The 14,908-nt window shown below is 34.9% G+C and overlaps 1 protein-coding gene across 1 annotated transcript; it reads left to right on the top strand.

Moving 5' to 3' along the window:
- Positions 1–7,742: 7,742 nt before the first annotated feature.
- Positions 7,743–11,709, top strand: LOC119614167 (the record flags this gene model as incomplete). The annotated part of the gene is made up of 1 exon (XM_037970281.1): positions 7,743–11,709. A coding segment is annotated over exon 1 (3,967 nt), but the record flags the coding sequence as incomplete, so codon positions are not given.
- Positions 11,710–14,908: the final 3,199 nt, after the last annotated feature.

Genomic DNA, 14,908 nt, shown 5'->3' with positions numbered 1-14,908 from the left:
CGAGATTTAAAATATTTCAACGGAATTTTCAATATTTTTGTGACATGAAAACCATTTTTAAAGTGTTTTGAGGAAGACAAATAAAATTGTTTATATAAAAACAAGTTAGAAATTATAGTCGGGCGTGGCCGACCATATGATACCCTACACCAATTGCGAATATTAAATGTGATTAATTGCAATAATGAAGCATTTCTTTTAATCTTATATAGGTTCCAAATAATGTCTGTTCATGTTCGGTTGTATGCTGACTAGGAAAAATAGAAGGCCGATTTCAATCATTTTCAACAGACATCGTCAGTGGATCCAGAGAATAGTATCTGTTGCGATCTGTTGCGTGCACACAAGGTTTACACGGTCACAAAGAGCTTAATAAGGACAAATATTTTTGAGTGTTACAAACATCACCACATTGTGCCGACTTATATTAGACATAGTTAAAAGATAAACGACCGAAATCGGAAGGTCCGGATGTATGGAGGCTAAGGCAGAAATTGAGCCGATTCTTATAAAATGTATTATTGGGAATTATCTATATACATATATAAAAATGAATGTGTGTTTGTTTGTATGTTTTTTGTGTTTATATGTTTGTATGTTTGAACGTTATAGACTACTAAACTTTTAAACCGATTTTCTTCAAATTTTCACAGCACAATCGTATGTCTGGCAATAGGCTACTTTTTATTCCGATCATGTCGAAAAATGACAGTGTTATTTATTATTATTATATTACATATCAAACTTAGTTGTGCCAAATTTTAGGAAGATAGCAGTATATTTATCGTAGTTATGAGCTAAGAGGCCCTAATCGGTAGGTACGGTTGTATGGGGGCTAGGGCAAAAATTGGTCCGATCCTTATAAAATTTAATGTCGACATTTTATATAAAATGTTTATATAAAATCTATTTGTGGTAAATTTCATATTGATACTAGTGTTTATAAGTGAATTGTGGACATTCAAGTCATTTCCTGAAGGGGATTTTGTATGGGGGATAGGGTCAAATAATGCCCGATCATTATAAAAATCGACAGTGTTATTTATAATTATATCCAACTTAGTTGTGCCGAGATAGTAGTATATTTGACAAAGTTATGAGCTAAAAGGTCCAAATCGGAAGGTCCGCTTATATGGGGGCTAGAGTAAAACTTGGTCCGATCCCTATAAAATTTATTGTTGGGAATTATGTTTATATAAAACTCATTTGTACCAAATTTCATCGTGATACTACTGTTTATAAGTGAATTGTGGACATTCAAGTCATTTTCTGAGGGGGACTTTGTATGGGAGCTAGGGTCAAATAATGCCCGATCTTTACGAAAATCACTAGAATTATTAAGACATATATAAAACTATCATTTAACATAATTATGAGGTCAAAAGCCCTATTCGGGGGGTCCGGTTGTATGGGGGCTAGGTGAAATAATGAACCGATTTCAACCATTTTCAATAGCGTTCGTCCTCGGACCAAGAGAAGTGTATGTTCCAAATTTCATCAAATTATCTCAAAAATTGCGACCTGTAGAGTGCGCACAAGGTTTACATGGACACACAGACAGACAGACGGACGGACATAGCTTAATCGACTCAGGAAGTGATTCTGAGTCGATTGTTATACTTTAAGGTGGGTGTAGGACCAATATTTTTGGGTGTTACAAACATCAGCACAAACACATAATACCCTCCCCACTATAGTGGTGTAGGGTATAAAAAGTAAAACTAGAAATATTATACTTTTCCTTCCGAAAACACATATAGGTTTTATACAATGAGCAACTAGTGTAATTAATAGAGTTTTAATGTAATTTTTGCATTCAGAAATATTTTAAAGTTAGAGACATTACATATTGCTAAATTTACAAAAATTTTGAAATAATTTTTAGTATTTCTGTTTATCTTAATACCACGGAACTTAACTTTTTACCCTACTCCACTATACTACGTTTGAGTATACTAATCGGTTAAGAATCATTTTCTGAATCGATTAAGCCATGTAAGTCTGACCGTCTGGTAGAGGTTGAAATTTTCAAAACAATAAGCACGTATGCTTTTTGATCCAATGACAAAGCCTTTTAAAAATGGTTAAAGTCCGTCCTTTATTTTACCTAGCCCCCATACATATACAAATGTATAAAGCCTTTCTCAGAAAATTAGTTTAAATATATGTCGGAACCAAGGTTCAATTCAACATAAATGCTTTATTACGAAAAATAAATCAAATTTTATACTCATATGGTCAACCACGACAGAATATACTTTCTTACTTGATATAAATTACAATGAATTTCAGTTACAAATTAATACGAATTGTTCATAAAAACACTTAAAAAATTTTAGCATTTTTTTTGGCATTTTAAAATCAATTTAGCATTTTTTCTAGCATTATTTTGGATGAGATTTAGCCGCAACATTTTTTGAGACCTGGTCACACTGGTTGTGATCAAATGTAAACACAGCATAAATAAAAAGAGAAGTGTATATCAGCTACTCCAACAACATACAACTGGAACTTGTGAAAACAATCAAAACAAAAAAAGAAAACTTTATACATATGTATATACATTTGTATCTGCAGTGAATATCATAGTATCTTTTCATAACTTTGCAAATGCAAACAAATGATATACCAGTAAACATTTTTAATATTTTATAACCCAGTGAACATTTCTTCTGAAACTAATTTCTGCCATTTATTTGTGTTTAAAATTAAAATAATATAAACTTATTTTTAATAACCTTAATTGGGAAAGTTGATACTAAATTAAAAATTACATAAGAGTTTGAAATCAGGTGAAGATAATGTCGATGAACATTTATTTTGGAGTAGAATAATTTTAATTTACTACCAATAACTTATATTGAGCTATTTAAAAAAAATTTTGAATTGCTACAAACACAACACGTTAAACTGAACTAACGAGGATTGAAAATATATAGACGTGTAATATTTATTGTCCGCAAAAAAGTTTAAATAAGTGTAGAAAGATTACTTAAAAAAATATTAACACTGGCTAAATGTATTAAGCAAGAAATTCTACAAATTATGATATAAAAATCTTTTGATAATATTTATAAAACACTTGTAAATTTATATATAAAGTTTTAAATAAACTCTAATCAATTCTGTGAGAAATAAAAAAAGAATCAATAACAAAGAATTAAAAAAGAATAAATCTCTAAGCAAAAAAGAAAAAAAACACATTTAAAGCAACTTAAGAAAAAGAAACAAGGAGAATTTTTGTGCATAAGTGAGATTAAAAAGAAGAAACAATATCAAAATATAATACAAGAATGCAAAAAAAAGTATAAATCTTAAAGAATAAAGGAAAAAACAAAAAACCTATTTCAAACAACTTATGAAAAAGAATTAAATTGCAAGTGAGAACAAGAAAAGAAAAATATCAAAAGATTGTATACGAAAGCAAATTGAAATAAACTCCAATGAGAATCTATGTGCATAAATGAAAACAAAAAGAAGAAACAATATCTAAAGATAATTCAATAAATAATAAAATAAAAAGAAATAAATTGATCATAAAACGTTGAAAAAAACCATTAAATAATTATAATTTGCATAAATTCCGGCTGTTCCTTAATTATGGTCATTTCATGTAACTACTGCAGTGAAGCCTGCACCAAAACTGGAGGCTATGTTGTTTGTCTCCTGTGCTCCAAAAAATATCATACTGATTGTGCCAATAAATCCAATCCCAAACTTACAAAATCAATGCTTGAGGACATAAGTAAAAGTAATGGGGGCTTGGTTTTCAGATGTGGGAAATGTTGTAATGATCCCCCTACTAATAACTCGGATATGAAAGAAGTTTTATCGCGATTCACAGCGCTGGAAAATCAAATTCAAAACTTAAAAGAGCAGTTAACAAATGATGTAATTGGCCAGCTTACTGATATAAAAACTGATATAAAAAAATTGTACTATGAAAATGTCCAAGTTTGAAGATGCTACAAACTCCAAAATTGCTAATTTGGAAATGGAAAATAATTTTCTACATAGACAAATTAATCGTGCTGATATAATTATCCGTGGAATTCCAGAAAAAGATGTGTCTAATGAAGAGATGAAATCAATTGTCGTTAAAATTTCCAATAAATACATTGATTCCATAGAACAATATGATATAAATTTTAACGCTTTTATAAATAAAAGGAAAGACGTCTTAGTTAAATTGAAATATGTCCTATTATATTTAGTTATTGTTATAATTATGAATTTAATTTCTCAATATTAAATTACTTTATTAAAAAACCTGAGCTGAAGAACTTATTATTAATAATTTATTGTTATTAATAATGTGCTCTTCAATTTTAATTGCTACCACTACCTTTAATTTGTTTATATATATGTATATTATTTAATGAATTTTTATTAATTAAAATTTTTTTTATTTTCTATTTTTTTAAATTTTTTCTCATCATAACATATATATTTGAAAATAAATTCCAATGTATTAATTTAAATTCTTTTGGGACAATATTTGTTCATAGTTATTTAATAAATTTTGTTTATAAGTTTCATAAACTTGATAATACTAAATTGATTATAATTTTTTTTAATGGATTTGAGTTGTAATATAGGGACAGTAGTAAGTAACAGCAATTATTTTTCCCAACTTGTGTTCAGATAAATTTAAATCAAGGATTATATGTGATGTTCGTGTTGATAGGGATATAGAGGCAGTATTTGTTGAGGTAGTTTTATCGGGGTTGGTTGTTCTTATTGGTGTCATATACTTACCGAATGGCATATTTGGAGCATGTGAGGAAATCTTAGGTGATTTTGCAACTCGATATGAACATTTATATTCATGGGGGACTTCAACGTTAATTTGTTTGGTGGTTGTCCTCGAATTCATTGCTTTTGTGAGACATTGGGTATTTCCGTAGTTCATAACTCTAGACCTACACACTATTGTTATTACAGACAATCGACATCATTGATTGATTATTTTTTTGTTCCAAACATTAATTTAGTCATAGATAAAGGGCAATGTCTTGTTCCAGCTTTATATTCTTGTCATGCTCTAATACATTTATCATACAACATTGAAGTTTCTGAAGTAATTAATAATGTCACTTTTAGAGATTACAAAAATATTAATTTGCCTGATTGTATAAATTATTTTAATAATACAAACTTTAATGATATTTATAGAACCTCTGATTCAGATTACCAAAACTTAGTATTTACTAATAATGTACTTGAGGCTATTGATAGATTTGTTCCTATAAGGCAAATTGAAAATAGAAAGTTGATGCATGGATGAGAAACAAAAATGTGTTGGTTGCTAAAGAGCGCCGCGATTTTGCAAAAAGGGCTTATTTGAAAGACATGTGTGATGAGAATTGGCAAGTTTATTGTCGGTACAGGAATCGACTTAAATCGGTGATTAGGAAAGAAAGAACTAAGGTAATGTGCAATATGTTTGGACACAGTACAAATGAGCAATGTGGAGGCGTCTTAGACAAATAGGGTGAATGTGAAAGAATTTAATAGGTCGTGTTTAATGACACCATTGTATAATACTGAAGATTACGCTTCTTTTTTGAGTAATGCAATTGAGAGAGGTTTTAGCTTCAAGTGTATAAATGAATCGGAGCTATGGAATGCATTTTCGAGCATTAAATCTAAAGCTATAGGATCAGATGGAATATCTATAGTTTTCATAAAGAGTGTGCTCCCAGCTCTATCTTTACATCTATTACATATCATAAATACCATAATTACCACATCGAGGATACCTACTTCATGGAAAGTAGCTCGAGTAATACCTATTCCTAAAGTCCGCAGTCCTAGATTTGTTTCTGACTATCGTCCGATTAGTATTTTACCAGTTTTTTCAAAAATTTTGGAAGTTATTTTAAAAGGGCAGATGTCGGAATACCTCGCTAATAACAATTTTATAAATAGATATCAGTCTGGGTTTAGAGTAGGTTGTAGTACGCCTACTGTCATGTTAAGCGTTACTGATGAAATTCGTGTGAACTATGATAAGGGAAAAATATCTTTCTTACTATTTTTGGATTTTTCCAAAGTATTTGATTCTATCTGTCATGATTTATTGATTAATAAATTATTTCACAAATTTAGATTTTCTACCTCAGCTTGTCGTCTTCTTCGTTCATTTTTGCAAGATCGTCGACAATTTACCTCCAGCTGCAACGTATCTTCCACTTTAATTGAAATGCAGAGGGGAATATCACAGGGATCCATATTGGGACCAATGTTGTTTATGGTAATATTAATGATTTGTTTGATTATATAGATGTAGGTACGGCTCATATATTGCTGACGATGTTCAAATCGTAAGTTCATGTCATCATTACAATCTCGATAGATTCACCCGCTCTTTGAATGAGTGTCTACAACGTATCAGTACATGGTGTTCACGTAAACTTCATTTTATTGAATCCTAATAAGTGTAGATCTATGGTATTTGCAAACCGGCCAATTGATTTACCATTATTATATATTGAGGGTTTAAGAATAGAGTATGTCAATCAATACAGAGCTCTCGGTTTTATATAGATACCAGTTTAAAGTTTGATAGTCACATAGCCTTCGTTACGTACAGTGTGTATCAGACTTTGAGAAAGTTGTATAGTGTTGGAGTATATTTACCCTTTACTGTTCGAAAGAAAATAGCGCATTCACTTCTCATGTCGAAAATTTTGTATGGCTTAGAAATATTTAGCGGTACATCTCATAACAATTTAACTAAACTATGAATTTGTGTTAATCGTATTGTAAGATTTGTATATAATTTGGATAGAACTGGGCCAGTCACTTCATATGTACGCAAGTTCTTAGGCTGTGAATTTGATAATTTCGTTAAAAGGAGATGCCTACAATTTTTTACAAAATGTTTAAAACAAAACACCCCAACATACTTGGTGGAAAAATTTCAGTTTGGGAATTCATCTCGGACACACACCTAATTCAGGCGCATTTTACTACATTATATATGCAGAGGTCTTTTCAAGTCCGTGTTATTAATCTATGGAATAATGTTATTCCATATGAAGAAGAAGTTTACTCATAGTCTACAATGTTTTCCGAAAAATTGTACTTGATAATTTTTAAACAACTTACAAATAATTGCCGTACTAACAATACTGAACCAATGCTTTTCATATGCAAAATTGATTAATATGTTAAATTATTTTTACAGCTACTATAATTTATTTAATTATAATTAAAATTTTTTTGTTATTATGAAAGAGTTCTTCCTAAATTATACCTAATATACTAATTAATATTTTAATTAATATTTATATTATAATGTAAATATTCTTCCATTTAAGAAATTTCTTTAATCATTTGGCCCATAAGGGCTTTGATTATAAATGAATAATAAAATAAATAAAATAAATAAAATAAATAAATAAACCTGAATAAGAAAGCGGAATCCCCTCAAACATTTTTAAACAGTGTTTAAGTACATTTAATGAGATTTTCATTTTTTTTTTAAGTAATAACTGTAACACTTTTACATAGTTTTCACTATATTATCATTGCACTTTGAGAGCATATTGTTTACTATTTTTTTTTGATCTATAAACAAATCTTATCAAAATTTGAACGAGAATTTATTTCGGATAATATTTACGGATTAAAGAAAGAATAGTCATTATTTTTCTCTTCGCGCCTTTAATATTGTTCGAATTACCTTGAGATTTCTAAACCGTTTTGGCCCACTTGGGTTGCCCGTTGAGCTCATCATGTCTGTACTAGACTCATTTATTCGTGCTTCGGATCGCGTAGTAGAGTTCCAAGCATATTTTGAAACGCTTCCTGCAGACATTCACTCAGTACATACATTAGAAGTACAGAAGGATGAGATTGTGCGTCTATGGTCCGACTTTAGGGCTTGTTATGATGACATCTTAAATAAATTTAATGAATTAGAAGAGGAAGTTCAAGTAGAAACACTAAAATCACGATTTTTCTCTACATTCGAAGCTCATGTTAAGGTTTTGTCAAAATCGAATGAGCTTTTAGATATTCTTTGTCAAAGAGCTGGTCCTAGTACTGCACCCAATCCCCCTCCTATCCCTTTAATTGAAGCTTCTCCGAATATATCTTTACCACCTTGTGACACTGAAATATTTCATGGTGACTATCAGTCATGGCCCACCTTCCGTGACATGTTCACGGCCTTATATCGGAACAGCACACGATTATCGCCTGTTGAGAAAATGTGTCACCTTTTAAAGAAAACCCAGGGCGAGGCTCGCGAGCTACTACGAACATGTCCCATAACAAATGACGGATTTGAAATGGCGTGGGCAAACCTTGTAAACAGATACGAAAACAAGCGAATCTTAATAAATGCTCAATTAAAGACTCTTTTTAACATTTCCCCAATCACTAAAGAGACAGGTAGTAACATTCGACGTATTCAACGCACAATCAACGATTGTGTTACAAATTTGTCTCTTTTACAAATCGATACTGCGAACTGGGATATTATATTTGTGTACATTTGTTCCACTTGCCTTCCAGAAGTCACTCTTAGTTTTTGGGAACAATCGTTACCCAATAGTACCGAATTGCCGACTTGGAAGCAAATGGATGCATTTTTGACATCTCGGTTCCAAACACTAGAGTCAGTTGCAGATATTCGCACCACATTCACCAACTCTAATACTTCTCATCCAAATAAGTACCCTAACACAAAAAAATCAGAAAAGAAGAAGCTAAACAGCTACAATAACAAGGTTTCTGTCAATAAGAATGCCAAATGTTCTATATGTTCCGAACCGCACCCCCTTAGACTATGTCCCACTTTTCTCGGAATGTCTGTTGAAGATCGTTATGCAATCGTGAGAAAACAGAAACGATGCACTAACTGCCTTGGGACTTCACATGAAATAAAAGCTTGTAGAAGTCAATATATTTGTTTCTTGTGTAAGGGTAAACACCATTCATTGCTCCACCGCACCGAAAATTCTAAACCCCAAACATCTACTCGAACAGTGGTTAATCCCCCGAATAATAATTGTGTGAATAACACCCCTGAAACTTCAGACTTAAATCTGAATCCATCCACTTCTGCTGCAGCAGCAGCCCAAATTAGACAAGCCTTTTCTACCCAGTTACAGTCCACCTCGAATTCAAGCGTTTTGCTTGGAACTGCCTTGGTCGATATATATTCACACAATCTAAAGTACACCGTCAGAGCCTTAATAGATTCAGCATCTGAGGCAACCTTTATATCACGAAAACTTCAACATAAACTTTCCCTCAAAACTCAACCTTCACAAACGGACATCCATGGCTTAAACGATGCGTTAACGGCAACATCTACGCAGTTATGTCATATTCGCATAGGTTCGCCAATTGATAACGCGTTCGAGATATATGCCAACGCGTTCGTAGTAAAAAAGTTAACTAGCCAACTTCCGTACTATCCATTAGCCGAGCTAAAAGCAAGCGTTTTTTCCGACTTAAAAATGGCTGACACATATCGTAGTAAGAATTCTGAAATCGAATTACTTATTGGCGGAGATGTTTATCCCAAGATTATGCTAACTGGTTTATTGGCTCAACAGACAGTCTTCGGTTGGATTATTACCGGTAAAGTTGCCACACAACACAGTAGTCGTTCTGTTTCATCCTTTTACAATGAGGTAGCGTTGAATAATCAACTCCAGAAATTCTGGGAACTCGAAGAAGTTCCAAAGGAAACGAAATTATCGGACGAAGATCTTCACTGTGAAAACATTTATAAATCTACTACCTACCGTAATGACACCGGACGTTTTGTGGTTTCGTTGCCATTTCGACACGAATATCCTGAGAATATAAACATTGGGTCTTCTCGTAATATCGCTCTTTCGCAATTCCTACGAAACGAAAGTAGATTGATGAAAAATCCCCTCTTAAAAGCTGAATACGATCGCGTTATTACTGAGTATTCCACTCTGCGTCAAATGTCGAATGTTGCCCCTTCTACTAGCCAATGTACTTATTATCTTCCTCATCATGCGGTTATTAAACCTGACAGCACAACCACTAAGTTGCGCGTTGTTTTTAACGCGTCTAGCCCTTCATCCAATGGAAAAAGTCTAAATGATCTCCTCTACCCTGGTCCTACCTTACAGGCAGATTTGACCATACTTGTTTTGCGATGGAGACTATATCGATACGTATTCAATGCCGACATCGAGAAGATGTATCGACAGATTATCGTTAACCCCTCTCATACGCCGTTCCAACGGATAATATTCCGAACATCCCCGAATACAAACCCGCAAGATTTCGAGTTAAACACAGTAACTTTTGGAGTAAACTGTGCCCCATATCTGGCGATCCGCACACTACTCGAGTTGGCTAATGTATGCGAAAAAACGCATCCTATTGCAGCAGATATCCTCCGCAACTTTATGTACGTGGATGATGTATTAGCCGGCTCTCACACACTCTCTTCTGCGCTCAAGGCTAGAGATGAACTTATCGAAGTTCTGCAATCAGCGGGGTTTTCTCTACGCAAATGGACAGCTAACCATGACTATATTCTGAAAAATCTTTCCTCTGATCAGTTGCTAGATACAGAGTTCCTGAAACTATCAGACTCTAGTACCGCGAAAACTCTCGGCTTAAGATGGAATGCAGGACAAGATCACTTCTACTTCAAGCTTCAAACACCCCCTAATCAAAACTCTATAACCAAACGATCAGTTCTGTCTGAGATTGCCAAACTTTTTGACCCCGCCGGTTGGCTGGCTCCCAAAATCATAGTCGCGAAGATGATCATGCAGCAAATCTGGAAAGACGAAACTAATTGGGATGAAGATCTTAAACCGTCTACATTGCTTCAGTGGCAGTCATTTTTAGATGACTACATAAATATAGGACAAGTTAAAGTTCCCCGTTTTGTTGACTTCGATCCATCGTTTTCTATCGAATTACATGGATTTTGTGACGCTTCCGAGAAAGCTTACGCAGCAACGCTGTATATACGGGCCGAAAACGCTGGCTTTGTATCGACTCATCTTCTAGTCGCCAAAACTAAAGTGGCCCCGGTGAAATTTGTTTCCCTACCCCGAAAGGAGCTCTGCGGGGCTGAATTAATGGCCAATATGATCCATTCTATCCAATCTCAGCTCAACCTTCGTGATTATAAACTATTTCTGTGGACAGATTCAACCATAGTCTTGGCTTGGCTACAGAAACCCCCCAACAAATGGAAAACTTTTGTAGAGAATCGAGTTTCTTCCATCATTGAAAAGGTTGGAAGTCAATCATGGTCGCATGTTGACTCCAAAAGTAACCCCGCCGATTTGGCATCCCGGGGAATCACAATATCCCAACTTATACGTAGTGATTTATGGTGGCATGGTCCTTCATGGCTTAGATCTCCTCACTGTGACTGGCCAAAGGGTCCCACGAACTTCTCTACTGAAGAAGAGATTAGGCCTGTTCATGTTCACTTGGTTCAACTGCCAAATAGTGATGTTTTAACGAATTTCTCTGATTTTAGCAAAGCCTTGCGTATTTTCTGTTATATATATCGTTTTTATTACCGGACTTATAGTAAAATGCGTCATAAGTTGGAAACAGGTGACGTTTTTACTCGAGCAGAAGTGCTTAACGCTAAAAATCACTTGATTATTGCTTGCCAGAAACTACACTTTGAGAATGAATATAATGTGTTATCCCAAGGCCTTGAAATACCCAGGAAAAGTAATATCTTGACCCTTAACCCATTTTTAGATCAAAATGGCATCTTGCGAATTAACGGTCGATTGTCTAGTTCCCCTGCTTTAAACTATGATGAGAGATGCCCGATACTCCTACCTTATCATGGGCGATATACTCGACTCTTCCTAGCATACCTGCACAAATATTCAATACACGGCCAGAATGCACTTTTATATAGATTGATGAGATTATATTACTATGTTCCCCGGTTGAAAGTCCTGATCAAAACCATTCTGTCACAATGTCGTACCTGCGTTATTCAAAAGCGCCACAAAAGTCAGCAGATAATGGCCGCCCTACCCCCCGAAAGGACTACTTTGTCTCGTCCATTTACCATCACAGGTGTCGATTTCGCTGGCCCTTTCGATATTAAAACCTATGCTGGACGTGGATGTCGAGTAACAAAAGGATACGTACTAGTTTTCGTCTGTTTTGCAACTAAGGCAATACACCTCGAGGCCACAAGTGAGATATCAACTCAAGCCTTTTTAGCTGCATTTGCACGATTCTTTTCACGGCGGGGATCACCAAATGCTCTATATTCCGACAATGGCGCAGCGTTTGTTGGTGCATCTCACATATTAGACGCTGATCAATCGCAATTCTTGACGCTTGTCCGTCGAAAACTCCTCAACCAACAATGTTTCACTATGTTAGAATGGCACTTTATCCCACCAGGTGCGCCGCATATGGGAGGACTCTGGGAGGCCGGAGTCAAGAGTTTCAAGATTCATCTTAAACGAGTTTCTCACAGCCAGAAGTTTACATTTGAAGAATTTTCGACAATGCTAGCAAGAATAGAATCTTGTTTGAACTCGAGACCACTTGTCCCGTGTAGCGACAACCCCAACGATGTTTGTGCCTTAACCCCCGGTCATTTTCTTGTAGGAAACCCCTTGCTATCACCCCCGGAACCAGATCTTTCGGATCGGTCGTTGAGCTATGTCAATCGGTGGCAAAAATTAAAGATTTTGCATCACCATTTTGCCCTCAGGTGGAAGGAGGAGTACCTAAAAGAGCTCCACAAACGTCTGAAATGGAAATACCCCCAGCGTGATTACGCTATCGGAGACCTCGTAGTTATCCGAAATGAAAATTTACCACCAAATCAATGGCGACTTGGTCGCATAGAAAGTGTCACTCGTGGCACGGACGAACGGGTTAGAGTCGCCGCAATCCGAACCGCCAATGGCATAGTGACTAGGCCTATAGTGAAATTAGTATTATTACCCAACCCCGAACTCCACTAATAACGCCTATTATTTTTATTTACAGCAACCACCATGCCACGTCAACAACGAAGAAGCCTCTCACCACTAGAAGTAAAAAACCGAAGCTCCCTTCGTCATCAAAGACAAGTCTATAGCTGCCGCCTGTGCCATGGGGACCATACCCTCCGAAAATGCCTAAGATTCAAGAGACTAAATGTTGCTGAGAAACTGAAAGTTGTCAAAAAATTGCGTTTCTGCGAAAATTGTCTGGCACATTCCCACTTAATTCATCGCTGTCGTAATACTGAACGATGTCGTCAATGCGGTAAAAGACACCACACATTATTACACCGACATGAACGTTTAAACACCCCAAAGTATTCTACAAAGAGCTCTACTACCCCCTTGTGTACTGGTTTACGTTCTGTGACACTACTTCCAACGGTAGTTGTTAAGCTAAAACTGGGCGAAGAGTGGGGGAATGTCAGGGGTCTATTGAACCCGTGTTCAGAATTCAGCTCATTGGCAGACTTTCTAGTAGAACGCTATAAACTTTCGGTAGAAAAGATTGGTGTCGATCGGTGGTGTAAAATACGATTCAGGCCTCGGTTTGAAGATGGCCCTACCCTTGAAATCACCGCAAAGGTTAGCAATGATCTTCCACGTAAACTACCAAAGGATAAGATAGATGACAGAGTTATAACTTTATACTCCAATCTTCGTCTCGCAGACCCTAAGTTCTTCCGGAATGACGACATCAACATTATTCTAGGAGCGGATGTTTATCCACGCCTCATCAAGGCAAACATTCAACCCGAATCGGTCGGGACCCCGATGGCACAGGACACTGTCTTAGGATGGACAATCATTGGGAAATTTGGCCTATAGATCCCGTTCCAGTTCTATATTTAATTATATATTTGGTTGTGGCAGATAAACTAACTTTTTATGTGGTCCTGTTGTTTCCCTTATAGTTATACATATATTATTCAACCACTTTATATAACTTTTATTGTACTAACACAGTATTGAATGAATTACATTTATTATTTTAAATTATATTATATTTGTTTACTTGCATTATTTCAAGTTTAGTATGCTTAAATATTAGATTAAACCGATGAAATCTGTATTTATACTTATGAATTATTAAAATACTGATTTCCGTCGTCATCAATCCGTGTCTCCTTGTTGCAATATAGCAAGGGGGCCGGAATGTTGATGTGTAAATGCCCATATTTAAATACCCTATAGTGTGTGGAGAGTGAGAACAAAAGTTCGATACTCGACACTTGTTGTTTTGTTTTAATATGCTTATAAGAAATACTGAATTGTAATAACTTTCACTCAACAAGTTTACCCCGAAAAGAAAGGTTCGTACTGAACTAAATAAATTACGTTTATCAACATAATTAACCCCCGATTTTATTATTACCATTTGTTAAAATAAATTCACATTCCCCCCGAACAATGCCAAGCAAATTATTGCAAGTTCGCCAATTTCTATCTATCTATGAAAAATTTGTATTTAATTCATATATGTGGTGCCAAGCGCCCCATTGAAAGTCCGCCCGTTCTTCTCTAAATGTTCACATGAATGTCAAAGTTCTTCATGTAAAATATGAAGATTCTAGCACTAATAGTTTCTCAGATATACGAATTTAATTCATGTGGAGGCTTCATGCTCCCCGGATGAAAGTCCGCCCTTTTTCCTCCAAAATATTCAGATGAATATTAAAATAATTTGTGCAAAATTTGAAGAATCTAGTTCTATTAGTTTCCCAGTTAAACGAAATTTTGTATTTAATTCATATGGGAGGTATCAAGTACCCCATTGGAAGTCCGCCCGTTATACTCTAAATTCAAGTTCTTCAAGTAAAATTTAAAGATTCTAGCTCTAATAGTTTCTCAGATATACGAATTTTTCTATTTTATTCATATGGGGGCTCTATGAAGGTCCGCTCTTTTTT

This window comes from Lucilia sericata, unplaced genomic scaffold (genome assembly GCF_015586225.1).
Source record: "Lucilia sericata isolate MDLA Ls3-8-SP2 unplaced genomic scaffold, ASM1558622v1 Contig002654F_arrow, whole genome shotgun sequence".
Classification (NCBI taxonomy): domain Eukaryota; kingdom Metazoa; phylum Arthropoda; class Insecta; order Diptera; family Calliphoridae; genus Lucilia; species Lucilia sericata.
The sequence above is the reverse complement of the archived record's forward strand: the minus strand, read 5'-3'. Positions and strand labels throughout refer to the sequence as shown.